General features: G+C 34.0%; 1 protein-coding gene across 1 annotated transcript in view; it reads right to left on the reverse strand.

The window, feature by feature from the left end:
• LOC113512693 (guanylate cyclase 32E-like) overlaps positions 1 to 20,774 on the reverse strand; it is a 225,873-nt gene that overhangs the window by 28,167 nt on the left and 176,932 nt on the right. Inside the window, exons 15-16 of the mRNA XM_052903469.1 lie at positions 6,629 to 6,820; positions 369 to 546 (exon numbers count right to left, since the gene is read on the reverse strand). Of these exons, the coding sequence (XP_052759429.1) occupies positions 369 to 546; positions 6,629 to 6,820 (370 nt within the window). The remainder of the gene's footprint in view (positions 1 to 368; positions 547 to 6,628; positions 6,821 to 20,774) is intronic.

Consider the following 20,774-nt stretch of genomic DNA (forward strand, 5'->3'; position numbering starts at 1 on the left):
TTTCTAGATGGTTGCATAAATATTCTAATTTCGTCAATGTAAGGGCAGTGCTGACTTTTAGTGTGTCCTTACTCTGATAGTTAATTTGAACCAAAATGATTGCATATGGAAACGAGCAGGTTAATCAATGAAATGCATGAAGTAATGGTAACAAAGGAGATTGTTAGATTATGTATTTTGTTTTTGTATTTTTTTTTATTTGTGCTTTTTTTATTTTTATTCTTTTGTCTCTTTTGCTGTGTATTACGTGTATGGTTTTTTTTTATTGTAATTTGTGTGCTGTAAGTAATGTAAATAAATTGTCTATCTATCTGTCTATCTATCAAATATAAGACAATAAAGAATATTAATAAAAAAAATATACTAACATGCCAGCATGCATATCCTTTAATCTTAATCTGACGAGTCTTAAATCAGGTCTTCTCTCTGGTCTTTCGCTCCAACAGGCGTTTAGAACAGCTAAAACTGAGGGGCGGGCGACCAGACCGCTGAGGGACGGCCGGAACAACACCCCACCGATGGGCTGGCGAACTCGTCCTATGATTTCTGTTGGCAAACAAGAATATACTCGTAATTTGTTAACAATATTTATACGCTGTATAGTTGTAATATTTAAGGCTGTAATGTTTGAGAAATTGTTAGATGCTAAAAAAATTACTTGTATTCATGATAATAAATAAATATTTTATATAATATCATAAATATAAATTATGCATATAAATGTACATTTGGGATCACTACTCAGAATAGCTCAAAGCCAATTTAGAAAAGTTTGTATACTGGTTCGATTCGGCACCGAATTCTGCGTAAAACGAAACAGTAATTATAAATTCAGTTTCTTGGAGGCAGAAACACGAATGCAACAGAAATGCTTATGCTTCTTTATTTGAACAAGAACTCTTTTTAGAAAACTCAAGTGTATTTCACACTGATCGCTATTAAGATTGACCTACACTATCCCGCCACCATCGTACTGTCATTACTTTTACTATCGTTTGAACAGAGGGCCTACCATGAAATATTTCCTAAAATTTCGGGTCCGAACGAAATACCAATTTGATGTTAAAATTACGATTAATAATACATACTGTTTCAAAATATTAGAAATACAAATTTTAGTATTTCTAATGTTTTGTTAACGATAAATATCGTTCATTGGGACTTTTATGGTATGGTTTGTGATGAACGAAATGTTAAGTTCTATTTACTAGCTCGATTTTGATATGAACAAAAACACGAAATAAAGTTTGAAAATTCAGAATTTTATTTCAAGGTAAAACTTCTGGTTACAACGAGATAAGACGACTTAAACACCATATTTATCCCGAAGAAAAACTTCCAAATATGGTCGAAATAAATGTTGGAAACTATAAACATAGTAGGTAAACTAATTAAAATCCCGTTGTCCAGTTAATATAAAAGTTCACACTAAAATGACGTACAATGTTTATCGACCTTTGGTATATCATAAAGAATATGTGATTACACATTCATGACGTCCGTTCATTCTGTCAATTAACTGGAAAAATGTTTGTATGGGCGTGATCAGCTCTAGGGGACGCGACCTACTCTTTGGTAAACATTGTGCTAATGTAATTAATTTTTTAATGTAGGTACAAACACTAAGGCACTAAGCTATCTACATACATACATACATATATACATATCTGTCACGCCTTGTCTCCCATTAGGGTAGGCAGAAACAATTGAACGCAAAATGCTTCGATTCAAACAAACCTCTTTCGCTTCCTCCACATTCATCAATCTTTTCATACACGCTCGCCGGTTACGGGTACTTTTAATTTGGCCCTTCTTCAGCACGTCGCACTAAGCTATCTTATGTAACTTAAATTGGTAAACAAGCTGGCTTACCGGCCGTCAGCTTGTTTGCCAGTTTAAGTTACATAAAAAAATCCATCTTGTATTTATTTTCACTTAACTGACAATAAATGAAATATTTTTCTGTTTAATTGTCAGTAAATATGATTGTATAATTCCTTAAGCATGATAAACTGGGAGTAAGCAGACAAGGGTTAGTAGGTGATTGTCAGTAAATGGATCTATAAATAATAGATTATTTACTCCAATATTACTATAACATAAAATATGGCAACCCTAAACTGTCAAAACTTATTTTACAATCATGTTTTGATAACTTCGTCACGTTTACTTGTTGAGCTTAGATGTAATTAATAATTCATAAATAGAACTGACATCAAAGCGCCTGCAGTTAAACTTTGATAGACGTAGGTAACATTTTGTCTTTGAAATATTTGGAGTCGTTAAATGGAATTCATTCGACAGTCTTCCGCTTCGGTACATTTACAGAACTCTATGCAATTTTAATGTTCCGTTATGTGGGTGTAGCAACCTAGTTGTTTCCTACAAAATGTAAACTCCAGAATTGAAATTTGACCGACACAAAAGAGATCTCTAGGTATCACATTTATTTAAGACTAGTAACCCATCCCGGCTTCGCACAGGTGCAATATTTGTTTGTGTAACTTTTTTTTTATACAACTTAGAAAGGCAAACGAGCTGACGGCCCACCTGATAGAAAGTGGTAACCGTCTCCTATAGACATAAGCAGTACTATAGACATAACAGAGTGTACTATTTCGCCCATAATACTCCTCATGCGTTGCCATTCCTGAGGACTCAGGTGTTACCCTGTAAATTAATTGCCATACCCCATCTTTCAAACCGAAACACAGCCATGCAAATACAACTGCTTCACGGTAGAAACACGAATGGGACAGAGGTGCCCATGCAAACGACTTTTGTACAGTCTCCCTCAGGTGAACTAGTTGTATAACTTTTAAACTATTTTACACATTTTAGTAAGGCTGGTATTTTAGTGTTATATATTATATATATATACTTTAATAATTATTCAAACTATATATATTTAAAATATAAGGCAAACAAGAATACGGCTCACCTGATGGTAAGTGTTTACCGTAGCCTATGAACGCTTGCAATACCCTTGGTATTGCAGGCGTTCAAGGCCGTTGCAAGGGTTGTCGACCCTGAAGAAACCTCTTTACCCCCCCTTTAAAGAACCCCATGCTGTAGTGTCTCGGTAGGGTGCTCATTCCATAACCTGAGTGTTCGTGGGAGGAAACATCTCTAAAACCGCGATATACGCGACCATTTAGGTGTTTTTTAGTCTTTATTCTTTTTTGTACAAAAAAATATACACACGGAATTTTGTACACAGAGTAATAATTAAACAAAGACCTCTATCCTGACATCTCTAATATGAAGTTATAGGATATCATATGATTGTCAGATCGATCTCCTCGCAGTTCTTCTTGGAAACCATCTTAGATAATTCCTAGCGAATTCGTTACGATGGGGCAAATGCCAAATTTCATCCTTACCTATCATATTTTACTGATGCCCTGCTAGCGTAAACTAATAACTCAGGCAGAAGCATCATTTAATTGCAATCTATTAAAAAAAAAGGAGCACAATATTATTATTTTATTTTATTTATGTAGCTCCATCTAGTTAATAAAACATCCGGTTAGAAAGTACCTCGGAACTCGGACGTAATTGGTATTCCAACACTACCTATCCATTGATATTAGAGGCAATAGAATGAGCCACTTCCAGCCCTTAGTGGTTAGTTGATGCTTTTAACGATGAGTGGCACTTTATCAACGTCAGGGGAAATTGCGCATCGATGGCAGTAGTCGACAAGTTAACTGACCCTCCAGTAGCCGTCATTATCATAGATGACTTAGTGTACAAGCCAGCACATAATTTTGAATTTAATTGTTACATTGTAATCTTTTGGAGAAAACAATAAAGAGTATGTATCTATTTGAAATAGAAAATTCTGATTTTACCAACTCTTTAATGTTTTTCTAAATTAACCTAATTATTTGCAGGAATCTCAGTTGCATATAATTTTCAGCTTGAAGTGGACGTATTGAGCAGATGTGGCTATCGACAGTGGTAAACCGTTACCATGTTATTATAGGTACGGCACATTGACCGCAATGGTTAAACGTAGAATTGTTTGTTGTATCTATCTATCTGTGCAGGTCCCAGCATAGAACAGGCCACCACTTCCCGTGGGTGTGGTAAGAGGCAACTAAGGGAATTTAATGGTAAAGAAATGGGCAGCAGCGTCCCTCTTAAAATATCACTAAAAACCTAATTGCAGTTGTCAACCCGCCTGCCAAGTGTGGCAACTACTGGAAAAGGTTTATGTTCAGCAATCAACAGTTAATGGCTGCTACAATGCATATAAACATCAAGACAAATAGGTTTAATATAGATAGATAGATAAATAAATAATTTATTTGCACTACTTACAGCATAGAAACAACAATAGACATAAATGCACAGTAAAAAAAAATACATGTACAAAAAATGAAAAATATTTTTTAAAATTATTTTGAACTTTGTAGTAATACATAAGTAATACATATTATATTATAATTTTCTCCTTACTGGCATAACTCAATCTGATTAAACCATGAAAGAATTGCCTTCTGACTTTTTCTGACCTTATTAGTTACTTTAAAATAACTGGAAGAATAAGGGTCAAGGACGATTGTAGAATTTCTCAAACCCTTTTTCTGTTTAAGTTATTATTAGGGAACAAAACCCTTTATCGTTTCATTTTATTCTCTTTTATAACGTTATTAACCTTTGTTGAAGCAAGGTTTCCCTGTAAAAGCAAGAATTTTACGTTAAACCTTGCACCGCATACCACTAAACACAATTAGATAATGTGTTAAGAGCGATCGTATTAAAGTTTACCGAAGTGTGAAAATATTGCAATTATCTGTCAATATTAAGAAATTATGTTTTTTTTTATATATTTATGATCAGTTTTTTTTTAATAAGTACTTTTAAAACAAAGTTTTATCGCTTTTGGACTTTATTATCAAACCGTAGATTCACAAGTCTATGGTTTTCGTCAAAACAATTTAGGCCATCTCAAACACGACTAACTTATTCTTTATTGTACACAAAAGGTTATTGAAATGTAAAAACAAACATAATAGTGCACAAAGGCGAGCTTATCTCCAATAGAGATTTCTTCCAGCAAACACAATATGAGAAAACTGACAGTTCATTAGTAGTTACAGTCATACATGTGTACCAATCGACTTAAATGTTATAGTTAAAAATAAATAAATAAAATGTCTTTACAATTGAAAAGACTGATAGGTATAAATAAATAAATAAAAATATATATATATAAGTAAATACATATAAATAGATAGATATATATTATATATAATACACAAATATAATAAGTACGTACTTATTATCTAATATTTACAAGTTTCCATAATCATTTTACTAGAGGGAGATTTTGTACAAAAGTTAAAAGGGGCACCAGTGATAGATGACTGATGAGGATGAAAGCAGGTCAGTTAGTCCATCCTGACGAATTCAGCTAGAATTAACCACAATGGTTTCCAGGAGGAACCACGTAGAGGTCGATCTGACAGGATATATTGCTAATAATAGGGCTATTTGACCCCATAACTAACACTTTCTTTCCCCTCCCTATATACATTAGTATGTAAAATCTTATATATAAAATTCTCGTGTCACGGTGTTTGTTACCAAACTCCTCCGAAACGGCTTTACCGATTTTTATAAAATTTTGTATGCATATTGGGTAGGTCTGAGAATCGGCCAACATCTATTTTTCATACCCCTCAATGATAAGGGTGACTCTCCCCAATATTTTTTTTAATGGACTAAAAAAATATTCTCCAAATAATGTATATGGCAATACAACGTTCGCTGGGTCAGCTAGTAATTTTATATAATTAGTATAGATTATTAAATCTAACAATAGGTACTACTATTATTATCGATATTATACTCGTAGCTAGTTTGAAACAACACTAATGATTAATTAATTATCGATATTAATATCTTATTCAATTTAATAATCGATTATATTGTATTATATTGTAATGGTAGATGTAATGGTAAGTCTGAATGGTAGATTAGACTAAGAATGCACTTTATGTAACAATATTAATAATATGACATGTACCTATCATGGTTAATTCCTGATGAATTCATCATGATGGGCTAACTGGCCTGTTTTCATTCTCATCTATCACCCTTCACTGGTGCTCCGCCAGCGTATCCCGTTAGCGCAGGCGGGGTTACCATACCATTTTCACCCATAAAAAAAATATGACATGTACAATTTTAATGCTTTATAACTATATGGTAATATCTACTATTTTTAAATGTTGACATAATTAACTAATTCAATGTAACAATTAATATGTATTTAGAATTATTAATTGGACATACGTAATTGATATTTTTTTACTTTAAAATGTTAGCCACTAAAAACTAACTAACATGTGCTAAGACAAAATTTGCATGCTTTTAGATAAGACGAAATGTGTAGCTGTAGTTACCATTTAAGACCTTTGTACCACATTTCGAGCAAATAATTTATTATTATTATTATTTATTTACCAATTAGAAATCGACACCCAACAATGATTTTAAAGAGCACTGTCTCCAATCGTCACAGGAATGCGATTCGCTTACGAATAATCGCACAAAATTCATTCGTGAATATCCGTGATTGACCGCAGTGTCTCAGCAGTTAAAAATAAAAACTCACCTGCAAATGTCAAACTGGTGTCACCCCAGGGACCATTTCTGCCTAGTATCTCATACAGGATAATCCCGAAGGAATACACGTCTCCCTTCTGTGACCCCCTGGCGGGGGGGTTGGGGTCTCTCAGCAGCTCTGGCGCCCTCCACAGCATTCGTCTCTCCATGCGAAGAGCATCCTCGGAGTCGGCGCAGCCACCTTAGATAAAATGGCAGATTTTATTTTCAATGTTTAGAAATAAATCTATACTTATAATAAATCTGTAGAGAGTAGTATCTGTAGGTGATTAGTGATCGATAATGATGCCAAAAATGCAATCAGTAAAATGTTTGTCTGTCTGTCTGTCTGTATGTTCGTTATAGAAACAAAAACTACTCGACAGATTTTAACGAAACTTGGTATAATTATTCATCATTCTCTTGGGCAGGTTATAGTATCCTTTTCATCACGCTACGATCAATAGGAGCAGAGCAGTGAAGGGAAATGTTGGGGAAACGGGAGAAGTTATTCCATTTTTAAGCTTCCGTCGCGTGTGCAGCCTTAATGGCCACTTTTTAAAATGTAAAAATGTCCACCCGTGCGAAGCCGGGACGGGCCGCTAGTCGGTAATAATATTGCAAATAGTGAAATCACAGGGTACAGAGGCATAACATTTTGATCCTCAGAAATGGCAACACATTAGGGGTTTATGTCAACACGCGACAGTTACTTTCTCTCAGGTAGGTCGTCAGCTTATTTGCCTTTCTAAGTTGCATAAAAAAATGTGAAAATGAGTTTTTGTTTTTGTTTCTTGACGTCTTAACGGCTCTACCAATTTTTATGAAATTTTGTATATCAAAGGTTACCTCAAACGCTTTCAGTAATAAGGTCGTTTTCTCAGTGTGATCATTTCTTGTAATTGTTTTTATCTATAATAAGCTTACTACCTTTTATCTTTAGGAGGAAACAGTAAAGAATATCTACAAAGATAGTTTTATAGAAAAAACGCGGGTATATATATATATATATATATACCTATATATATATATATATAGGTATATATATATATATATATATATACTCCCCATGCGTTGCCATTTCTGGGGACTCAGGGATATATATATATATTATATACTTTTTTTGTGTATGTTTATTTAATTTTATTGTTATTTGCGTATCGGAAACTCAAATAAATTGATTATGTACCTATTTATCTAAGTTGGCAGTCCCTAGTGTGAGTTTAATACGGATTTACGTTACTAATGTGTTCAGTACGTCGATGTACGCCCTCTAGGGGCTCAAAGCACATTGCTTATTTCTCGGAATTTGCTTATTTATTATTACTTATTTCTCGGTTTACCCAATGGTTGACTAGTAGAGAACACTGCCCAGTGTTAAGTCCCCCAAATATATAACATATAATTTTACTGTGCATTAAAGTTTAAATAAATAAAAATATTACAGCTCCGTCTGTGATGGGCTTTAAACTAATACCAACCTACACACGTCTATATAAATATATACAATGCACGTTTATAAATTAGAATGAACCTTTTTATTTACAATACATTTTTTGACCATAATGAAGGTGTTGTTATCCCGATTGAAAGGACGTGCCCGAAAATAATTCAAATTTTAGTAATATTTAATAAAAGGGATTTAGAATAAAGTTATAGAGTTGCTGGAGTACCTCTGTCCCACTTGTGTTTCTACTGTGAAGTTTGCATGGCTGTGTTTCGGTTTGAAGGATGCGATATGACAGTGAATTTACTGGGTACAGAGGAATAACATCTGGGTCCTCAGGAATGGCAACGCATGCATCATTTGCGAAACAGTATACTCTGTTCTGTCCATGGTACTGCTCATGTCTATAGGCGACGGTTACTGCTTTCCATCAGGTGGGCCGTCTGCTTATTTGCCATTCTAAGTTGCATAAAAAAAAGAGCAAAACATTTTCACAAAACAAGTTCGGAGCCGAACGAAACACAAATTTGATGTTAAAATTACATAATACTTACCGTTTAAAAACATTAAAAATAGTAAAATATTATTCTTTTGGTCTTTAATGGTAGTATTTATGACGAACGAAATGTTAAGCTCCATTTACTGGGCCAATTTAGGTATGAACTAAAACACGAAATAGTGTCCGAAACTTCGGAATTTCATTTCATGGTAGGCCCCCAGTTCTCTTTATTTTAACATAAACAAAAGTATGCTTTATCCTTTCAGAATTAAGGTTTAAGTTAAAGCAAAATCCAAGTTTTCGACCGCTTTTTAATAAGAGTGCAATATTTACGATAAGTTATACTTCGTGAAGCGTTGTCTAATTTGTGTTAATGATTGAATGGTTTCCATCAATTATAATTGTGGTTAAGCTATAAAATTTCAGACACTTAACCGAAAACAAACCTTATTTCAGTAACATAAAGTTTAGTTTAATTTTCTTATTAAAATTATTTAGATTCTTGTTCGTACAATCAAGAATCCGGCAACAGCGCGAATGGTGTGTAGAGATCTCTCTGCACCAATTAACTTATAGGGATTTTCGGCGTAATAAGCATTGTAATTCTATGTAAAACCATTGTGATCATAAATTCTTGGATTATGCTTCATTAAACAATAATCCGAGAAATTACGTAGACGTTTATTTATGCATCGAAATTCGGCGTTCAATTGCCACGACTATACTGCTAATCGAATGTACAGTGTCGCTTAATTTGTATAATAATAGTATTGAGAATAAGCCCGTCATACTAGTGAACGGGTGCTACTTGTTGGGACAATACTTGTATCAAATGTTGACGTTTATATTTTTATTCTATGTCAATGTTTTTTAATTTGTTTTAACAATTTAAAAGACTAATATATTTTGATATTATTATTAGCATTAGCAAACTTTACTGATCGTAAGAAGAATAAATTATAAGAATCGATTCAGAACTGAAGAAAATATTATGTAGATTTTTTTATTTATATATTTTTTCTATTATATCCGCCGTTAACTGTCCATTGCTGCACACATAGGACACTCCGATAAAAGTTTTGCCAGTAGCTGCCACGCTTAACAGGCAACTTGGCAAGCGCAGTTAGGCTTTGGTGCTGTTTTAGAGGAACGCTGCTACTCATCTTTTGGCCATTAGTTTCCCTTAGCTGCATTTTACTCACCCACGTAAAAAGAAGGGGTGGTCCATTCTATGGCAAGACCACACACATATTTTTAGTATAATATAAAGTTCTCTGATCGGGCATCCCGCGATTTCCGCGTGCAGTATCTACTCGTTTAATTTTACGCATCCCGCAATTTTCACGCTCGCATTTTTTATGTTTATTGACCTTGTTACTCGTATCCCGCGATTTTTAGTTTAATTTATTTTTAAAAGGTACATCAACAGTGTAAATATATACATTAATTTTAATTGATATAAAGGGCTTGCATCTTGCATTTACAGAATACACCAATTACAGATGTACACAACATTCTCTTAAGTCATCGATTACATATTAACAAAAATGACACCAACAAAATAATAAAAAAAAAACATACAAGTAACAAACATAAGAATACTTAAAATATATAATTATTAAAATTATTAGAATAGTGCAACAGTGCGCACATAGAATTTGTTTGGTACATTTATATTGTTTCTCAGAATCTCGAGACGGCTAAATACACGTACTGATATTTGTGGTCAAAGCGATGATTTATTGCTGTGAGAACAAATAATACGCGGTCACAGATTTAAGAGATTCATTGTCATTTTAAATAGTTTTACGAATTGTATATACAATTTACAGTCTTGCGAAACCAGTATAATATAAAATTATTCTTTTGAAAGACTTTTAAAAAGTAATAATCGGATTCCGGTTTATTATTCTCAGTGAAACCGCTTTTCGAATAAGACACTTCCGATAGGATGAAAATGGAATAAATTATTTTATAATTTGATTGTTATATATTTTCAACATTGCTTGCTTAATCGAGCTATTATCGACCTATTGAAGAAGAATAGAAACTGAATTTACCTAAATGAGCACAACCCGTTGTGAATTCCACATTTCAGAAGGTATTTTACATTTTAATCTATGTTAAGTTTTTTTATACAACTTAGAATGGCAAACAAGCTGACGGTCCACCTGATGGAAAGTGGTAACCTTCGTTTATATACATAAGCAGTACCAGGTTATATAGGAAATTTCACATTACACAGTTTGCATAATATGATAGCTTAATACCGTATTGGTAGTTTGGACTTTGGAAAAAATTAAGTCTTATTTTAATTTACAACTTAGAATGGCAAACTTAGCTGATGGTCCACCTGATGGAAAGTGGTAACCGTCGCCTATAGATATGAGCAGTACCATGGACATAACAGAGTATACTGTTTCGCCCATGATACCCCCGATGCGTTGCCATTCCTGAGGACTCAGATGTTATTCCTCTGTACCCAGTAAATTCACGCCATATCCCACCCTTCAAGCCGAAACACAGCCATGCAAACCCAACTGCTTCACGGTTGAAACACGAATGGTACAGAGGTACCCAAGCAATCGACTTTTGTACAAAGTCTCCCTCTGGTTTATTGTCTTTGTGTTTTATTCGCAAAAAGCGCTTTACTTCTTCATTTCTTATTCGAACAGTCAGAGAATGGAATTCACTTTTAAAACTTACGTATAAACATCGTTGAAAAATTATCATATTATTTTATGAATTCACTATGTTTGTCGTTTTTGACAATTACCTTGATTTCATCTGGAAGTCTTCATTAATTCTTTAATGTACTTTACGTCAGAGTTCCGATCTTTAAAAAATATTAGAATATTAACCCCGCGCTTGTTGTAATGGTGTTCCAGTGAAGAATGAATGAATCATTTTTATTCTTAAATTTAACCTTGTAATATAATTTATAAATACATATAAAGTACCTATTGTGTAAAAAATAGTAAATGGAATGAAAGAACAACAATAAGAAAAATAATTGATGAGCATTCATAGAAGCGAGTTCAAGACCGAAAATCGACAAAGGCACAGTGGATATAAAAAAATAATAATAGACTTCCAGAATAAATCAATCTAAAGACAGAACGAGGGAAAGCTGAAAAATAATACTTCCAGGGTCGGTGCCTATAATTTAATTTAACTTGGTTGTTTTTAGCGATAAAAACAAGGTTCTGGTTGAATACGTTTGTGATTGAATGAATTGGATTAAGTAATAATAATATCAACTCGAATTTGTTAGTATAATTAGATTAATTTCCATTCATTGTTGTATTTTCGTTACCTGCCGTTTATGTCAGTATTTATTGTATTTTAGGAGGTGTTCTATTTTCAAATTACATGATATATATATTTTTTTTATAAATAGTATTTTTACGGCACTGGATAGTGGAATATATTTGACATTCAGTAACACCAGTATTTTACGTAAAATGTAAGGAAAAAAGGTATCACAATAGAATTAGATCCTGATTAAGTCTATGTACATGTACATTGTGTTTCGGTTTGAAGGGTGGGATACGGCAGTGAGTTTAGAGAGTACAGAGGAATAATACCTGAGTCCTCAGGAATGGCAACGCATGGGGGGTATCATGGGCGAAACAGTATACTCTGTTATGTCCATGGTTACTATATTCCATCAGGTAGGCCGCCAGCTTGTTTGCCATTCTAAGTTGCTAAAAAAAAATACATTATATTTTTTGATAATATAGAAAATCACGAAATACTGTGTATGTACCTATTGTATTGTAAAACCTTTACTGTACATAATTTACATTAGACGTAATAAAAAAATTAAAATACAATAGCGGACTTATCCATAGAGGGATGTAGTAGACTCAGCTATCCATTATACTGTTCATATCTATAGGCTAGAGTTACCACTTTCCATCAGATGGGCCGTCAACTTGTGTGCCATTCTAAATTGCAATTTTTTTTATACAACTTAGAATGGCAAACAAGCTACAGAGTACTGTTTCGCCCATGATACCCTCATGCGTTATCATTCCTGAGGACTTAGGTGTTATTCCTCTGTACCCTGTAAATTCCCATATCCCACCCTTCAAACCGAAACACAGACATGCAAACACAACTGCTTCACAGTAGAAACACGAGTGGGACAGAGGTACCCAGCAAACAACTTTTGTACAAAGTCTCCCTCTGGTATATAATCGGATATAGCAACCCCATTGCTAGCAAATTTAGGTCGCACTCTTCGCGGTCTTCTCTGGATACAATTGTGGTTAATTCCAGGTGAATTCTTCACAATGGGCTAATTAACCGAACTTCGTCCTTACCTATCATCCTTTCCTGGTATCCGGTCAACGTATACCGATATTGCAGGCGAAGATATCATTGCATTTTCATCTTTAAACATTTCCCTCCCCTCCCCACTCCCCAGAAGACAGAGATCGATAAATCAAAGCTCCCTATTTTAGTTTTTCGAGCGATTAATAATAACTACTGTCAGTTTCTGATGACTATTGAGCGAGTTATTTGCCAAGTTTTAATTAATAATTAATATCACATGAAAACCAATCAAATACAGAGAAGCTCGGATGAATAGGGTGAACATAGCTGTTTCAAGGTTGCAAGTTCGTTGCTTATATCTAATTTCAAATTAAAATTAATCAAGATAATGATTAAAACGTAGAACGAAATTTGTTTAAACATATCACTTTCGTGGCAGAAACAAATTACTTGTACGGAATCCTTGTAAATTTGTCATGTCCTTTTTATTGCCTGTCTGGCAATTATTTTATACAAGAGGCTACTACTACCTACTATATTTGTATACAAAGAATATTAGGCAAAAAAGCAAAAATGTCAAATACCCTGTATTGTCGTTGCCATATCCCACCAAACCGAAACAATAATATTATATTACTTTAAAAATAATCTTCATCATACATTACACATATGTATATATAATTCGCTGAAACGAAAAATACAATTGTCTAGAAAATCCACCTTTTACGAAATATAAAAATCGAATAAAAAATCGTTTGCGACTTGTATCAAAAAGTAATCAATATATTATTACAAAATATATATATATATATATATATATATATATATATCTGTATTGAAGAAAAGGGTCGTAAAATCTCCATTTAAAAAAAGCGAGTAAGTGAGTGAGACAGAACGAAGACCCACGAAACCGGGGTGGGCAGCTAGCTAGCTTTTTATTACACATTGTATTATAAGAAATATGTGTAAATTACATATTATAATATTTACACACATTCCTTACTTGTAGGTACACTCCGCTCAATTACGCTTCCTTGGGTCACTGCGACACACATGGCAAAAACATATTTTGTATTTTATTTCTTTTATTTACATGGCGACATGTGGCAACATATTTTTGTATTTTATCTTTTCTGTTTACATGGCGACATGTGGCAACATATTTTTGTATTTTATCTTTTCTGTTTACATGGCGACGTGTGGCAACATATTTTGTATTTTATCTTTTCTGTTTATATGGTGACATGTGGTAACATATTTTTGTATTTTATCTTTTCTGTTTACATGGCGACATGTGGCAACATATTTTTGTGTTTTATCTTTTCTGTTTACATGGCGACATGTGGCAACATATTTATGTATTTTATCTTTTCTATTTATATGGCAACATGTGGCAAAATATTTTTGTATTTTATCTTTTCTATTTACATGGCGACATGTGACAACATATTTTTGTATTTTATCTTTTTTATTTACATGGCGACATGTGGCAATATATTTTTGTATTTTATCTTTCCTATTTACATGGCGACATGTGGCAACTTATTTTTGTATTTTATCTTTTATGTTGTATTCTTACGATTATGTAACTTATTTCATTATATGAATTTATCTGTAAATTTACCAGTATCACAGATAACTCAAATAATATGTTTATCTATTTATCTATCAATAAATCTGAAATAGATGAATTTATACCGCTTAGATTTACCGTTAATGGTATTTCTCCTGAGCGTAGGTAACCATCAATTAAGTGTACAACCACAGGGAGTGCGCAGTTAAGATTTAAATCTGTAGTATTAGATTAACACAGACTTATATTACGACCTAAGCGTTTACGGCAATGAACTATTAAAAATTAAACAGCGTCTTAAGCGAATGGTTTCGGAGGCTCAGATTTCTATCCAAACATGTGAATAGAGTAGTAACGTAAAACTTTGAACTTACACTAGTCAGTGATTAGTGTTATCGTCTAAAATTACATATTTAGTTATAAAGTCTCCATACACTACTTCGAGGAAAGCAGGTTAACGTTTCATACAATTTTCCGTGATAAATAATTATGAGCAATTTATTTATAATTTCTGTATTTCTTTGGTTTTATAATTTCTGCACCTTTTTAATGCGTAAAAACTTTTTTTATGAAATAATTAAATATAGATACGTCAAGATACATTATGTGCATAAGTATATAGAACATTAATAAAAAAAAGGAACCGCTAATTTGACAAATAACTGACAAAAAGTTGACCCGTTTTTGAGGTTCGATGCTCTATCTATATAATTTAAGGTTACCGTATTCTAAAGGGCTTAATGAGGGGATAGTGTGTTATTGAAAATGTGTCTCAGTGTAAATCAGTTTTTAGTAATTGGTTAAAATATCCACTTTCTACTATTGTACAGTACCAATAGGGAGTTCACCCTTATATTTTAGAGCCTAGAGTGTAACGTACAGCGCGATTTCAGAGATATTTTCTCCCATGAACGCTCAGGTTATTGGAATAAGCTTTCTATCCAGGTTTTTTCAAGAGACTACAGTATGAATTTCTTCAAAAAAAGAGTAAAGAAGTTACTTTATGTACAGACATTGTCTAGTTACAATTTTATGTTGACCGTATGGTCCCGGCATAGAATAGGCCACCCCTTCCTTTCCCATGAATGTCATAAGAGCCAACCAAGGGAGGACGAGGGATAGGCAGCAGCGTCCATCTTAAAACATCTCTAAAGCCTGACTGCGGTTGCCAATCCGCCTGCCAAGCGTAGCAACTACTGGCGAAACCGCCAAGGGGAGGCTTATGTTCAGCAGTAGACAGTTGATGACTGATATGATGACGATGATAAAATGTTTCGCTCCTAACGTTGTGATCTCGCCAGCTTTGTGTCGTGAACTAGGGTTTATGTCATCCCATCTCATACATAAACAACACGCAATTAATTAGAGGAAAAGCTTTTTCTGGAGAAATAAATGTACTGTGAATAAATGAACCTGTATTAATTAATCATTAACACTTAGTGTACATTATGTTCGCTGATTTTGTAATATATCAATGTCGAATGTAAACAAGACGATGGAAATTTTCTACGCCGATGATTTTGTACAGTTGAGTCAATAATTAACGCGTATCAAATGTGTGTAATGATAATTACATATAAGTCTCTTATGACAGAATAATTTACCGTGAGATAATTTTTTTTTAATGGGTGATGATGGAATGAATTCCTAAAGAAAGTTGACGTCAGGTAGGCGGCCGGTCGTAATCCTATAAGCTAAATCTTTTTGTAATATGGAAACAAAAATTATTACTCCGACCCCAAATAACGATTGGGATAAGGGTAGGATGGTGATGATGGCGGGGCACCAGCGAGGGATTATAGGTGAGGATGAAAAGATCAGTTAGCCCATCGTGATGAATACACTTGGTTTTTTCATTCAGCACGATGGTTTCCAGGGGGACTACATGCAGGTCGACCCGGTTGGGTATATTGCTAGCAATGGGGCCCTTAGTCTCCATTATCAACAGTTCCTCTCCCCAAAAGTGAGATCAATATTAGGTATATAAATGTGAGTACTTATGTGTCTAATGATGGGACAACAACGCATAATGGGTTCAATTACCCCGGCTCTTGGGGGGAAAGGGATTGTTAGTAACGGAGACTGAGAATCCCATTGCTAGCAATATACCCAACCAGGTCGACCTTCTCGCGGTTCCCTCTGGAAACTATCATGGTTAATTCCTGACGAATTCATCATGACGGGCTATCTGGCCTGTTTTCATTCTCATCGATCACCCTTCACTGGTGCTCCGCCAGCGTATCCCGTTAACGCAGGCGGGGTTATCGTTCCATTTTCACTCATCAAAAAGAAAAATTACCCCGGCTCAGAGCCGAAACTAGAGAGGAGAAGGGAAGGGGGAAAGGGCAGCGGTGCAAAGCAAATGTCTAGAAGAGCGGTACGATGAGCTTAGATTGGTCGTGTGTCAAAAGGGGTCATAATTTAGTCTACTAAATTAAACTTTGGCTGACTAAATTTTAATACATATTTTTTAAACTAAAACTAAAAACACTATATCTTCAATGTTGCAAATATTAAAATAAAAAATTCCAGCCAAGCCGACTTTTTTAATTTAAATTGGGAACTATTTCTTCTAAAATTATTGGTTACAAATTATTATATATGCATTAATTGAAAAGTGGCCATTATCAATAATTTTTAAAAAAGCATATTTTATGAATATATATAAAAAGATTATGAATCAGTACCCATACACTGTTAACCTTGTTTTTTCAATTGTATTCATAAGAATTTTATCTCGTTTTTATTTTTCAATTTAACCTTACAGTATAATTCCTCCCATGTACTGAGTAATAACTATACATTATGGTAACCGTATTCATGCACGTTTGGTTAAAAAAGCTAACGTGTTTTGGCGAAGCATTTGTACGGAGACACTCTATCTATGTAATCTAAGGTTATGCCTTTGTACCCTGTAATTTCATTGCCATATCCTGCCACCACTCTATCTATATGTATAATCTAAGACTATAAGTTAATGTGTTTATTTATTAAAAAGAAGGCGAATACTATCAACTATTCCAACTATTCACTGTCTATTATTAAAACTGATTTCAGCATTACAGATGGTCTGAAACACTTGCATTTACTAACGTCTAAAAAAATGTGATAGAGTGATTTCACAGTTTTTTTTATACAACGTACTCTTAATTTTACCATTAGCCAATCAATGTATACTTTTCTCCATCAGTCATCAGTTCGTCAAGCTATATTTGACCAGTTTTTGCTATTTCACTCTGATTCAATTCTTTAGCATATAACTATGAGAACAGAACAGAATAGAACAAAATAAAAGGTTGACTGGAAGTGAACGCTATATTAATTTCACCTTTTGTACAAAACATTTTGTGTATTGTGGTTAATAAAGAATACATAAATGTAATCGAATAGGACAGAAATAATATTTATTTAAATACTTGTTTGTATACATACTTTTTTAATATTTTTATTTTTAGTTATATACAGAATCCAACAGGGATTCCAGGTATCATTAAACCTGGAGAAAATAATTTATTTTTAAATTTAATTATGTGAGTGGTAAATTTAATTTATAATTAATATAAAATTTACCACTCATATGTTATTTATTCAGTAATAGTAAACTACATTTAGCATAGCTTAGTTCATTAGTACTCACGCAAAATTCTACATTATTTTATAAAATTCAAAATTTATTTCATAAGAGCGAGAATCGAGTTTACCTGTGATATAAAAATAATTATCCAGGTAGAAATTCTCCTGAGTTCAATAATAACGTCCCGCGTCCTATTAAGAGCTAAATTAGTTCAGGGCTTGCAAGCAATTAATACCGTAGTGAGAGTATATGTATCGCTTACACGCACTTTTGTCTCATGAGACACTTTCAAAGGTGAATAAAGTGATAATCCTACGATCTTACCCACCTATGCGGGGTTTTTTTAATGGATGATAATGGAATGATTACTCCGCCTGGGCTATTCGTATACACTAGCGGGGTGCCAGTGAGCCTTGATAGATGATGATGAAGCAGGTCCGTTGGCTCATCGTAATGTATTCAACATTAAATCAATCACGATGGTTTCCTGAGGAAACTGTGTGGAGGTCGATGTGATAGAGTACATTGCTAGCAATGGGGTTGCTAATCTCCATTGCTAACTCCGCCCCTCTCTATCTATGCGAGATTTCAAGCGAAGAAGAATACATTTAATGGCATGAAAATAGAATGATAATCCCGCCCACACTACCAATGTATACAATTTTTTTTATACCACTGAGGTGGCAAACAAGCATACGGCCCACCTGATGGTAAGTGGTTACCGTAGCCTATGAACACCTGCAATACCGGAGGTATTACGCGTGCGTTGCCGACCCTGAAGAAACCTCTTTATCTGGGTGTGAGGGACGACAGGCGAGAACGAAATTAGGTCGGTCAACCGATGATGACGAAATTATCTGACGTTGAAATTAATAACAATGATTTTCAGGATGAACCATATGGAGATCAATGGGATATGTCTAGCAATGAGATCGTTAAAAACTACTATTTACTCATTACTAACAATCGACTAATTATGGTGGCATTATTATATTCGTAAAGTATTTGAGTGTCACTTCTACCAGTTTATTTATTTTTATATCTTGGGGTCAAGGAATTGTTCGCAGCTTAACCTGCCTCAATATCTGTAATGGGCCTGCATGAATAAAACATGTGTGATTTGCGTTAGGCGCAGAGATGAAAGTTATGTTTATGTTATGCTGACTAAAATTGTTTTTTTTTTTTTTGTATAAACTCTGCCTAGTTTGGGACTTTTTTTTTATTCAACTTAGAATGGCAAACAAGCTGATGGCTCACCTAATAAAAAGTGGTAACCGGCGCCTATAGACATGAGCAGTACCATAGCGGGACTAGGTGGAGCTATTTTTTAAACATGCATACGGCTTACCTGATGACAATTGTGATAATATACGCTACTATTTGTTTACGATTTTTTGTTATTGATAATATGGGCACGAAACTTAATGCGTGAAATAGGTATATTTTTTTATAATTTACGAAAGAATGAAAGAAAGTTTATTTTGTCCAAACACAACAATGCGACTTTTAATTAATAAAATTTTATAAAATATAATTCGATATTCGGTTCCAATAAACTAAAAGAGCTTCATTGCTCTACTCCTTTAAAGGGATGCTTGTAGTTATGACTCATCAACATCGGATATTCTTTATAAAGTTTTTATTCCATAATATTTGGGATAGAAATGGCATAATTTTTCCATCCGTCAAATGTATCCTTCAAAAATTTTAAGTTTGTAAAATAAACCTATGGCTCACTACACGTTTTGGGAGACTGTAAGTGTGGTGAGTAATTTATAAATAAATAAATCCCAAATACTATGTGTCCTTACACTTAGTACTAACTCACTTTTACATTTAGGGGGGAAAAGGGATAGTAAGCAATGGGCACTAGCAACCCCATTGCTAGCAATATATTTATTTGTTTATTTAACTCTTTATTGCACCATAAATAAAAATATACAATGGCAAGTGAATAATTCAAGTGAAATACAGTAACATAAATACAGATTGAAATATACACATAAAGGTACAAAAGGCGGTCTTATCGCTAGGGCAATTTCTTACAGCCAACCTTTGGTTACAGGAGAACATAGAACATAGAAGTGGACAAGTGGCGCAAGAGTGAATTAATAATTTTTCGTGCATAAAAAACAAGGTTGATAGGTTGACCTCCACGCGGTTTCCCCTGGAAACCATTGTTGTTAATTATTTTTGAACTTTTCACATTCTGAACTGACCTGTTTTCATCGTCAGCTATCTTTCCTCCGTCCGTGGTGGCCCACCAACATATATAATGCAGGTAACCCCACTATAACCTTTCCATTACGGGGAAAGGATTGTTAGTAATGGAATCTAACTGACCCATTGCCAGCAACACACCCTATCAGGTCAACCTCCACGCGGTTCTGGAAACCATTGTGGTTAATTCTAGTGGAATTTGTCACAATGGGCTAAATGACCTGCTTTCATCGTCACCTATCATCCCTCACTGGTGCCCCGCCAGCGTATACGTAGGCAGGGTTACCATTCCATTATCACCCATTAAAAAAAAACCTTTCCATTATGATGCATTAAAAATAATATTTGTAATATAGAACAATAGAATGCCGTATTACAGAAAGTACTTATAAATACTAGAGGGAGACTTTGCACAAAAGTCGTTTGCTTGGGCACCTCTGTCCCATTCGTGTTTCTACCGTGAAGTAATTGTGTTTGCATGACTGTGTTTCGGTTCGAAGGTTGGGATATACCAGTGAATTTACAGGGTACAGAGGAACAACACCCGAGTTCTCAAGAATGG

The sequence above is a fragment of the Galleria mellonella genome, unplaced genomic scaffold, assembly GCF_026898425.1.
Source record: "Galleria mellonella isolate WM207_F2 unplaced genomic scaffold, CSIRO_AGI_GalMel_v1 utg139, whole genome shotgun sequence".
NCBI lineage: Eukaryota > Metazoa > Arthropoda > Insecta > Lepidoptera > Pyralidae > Galleria > Galleria mellonella.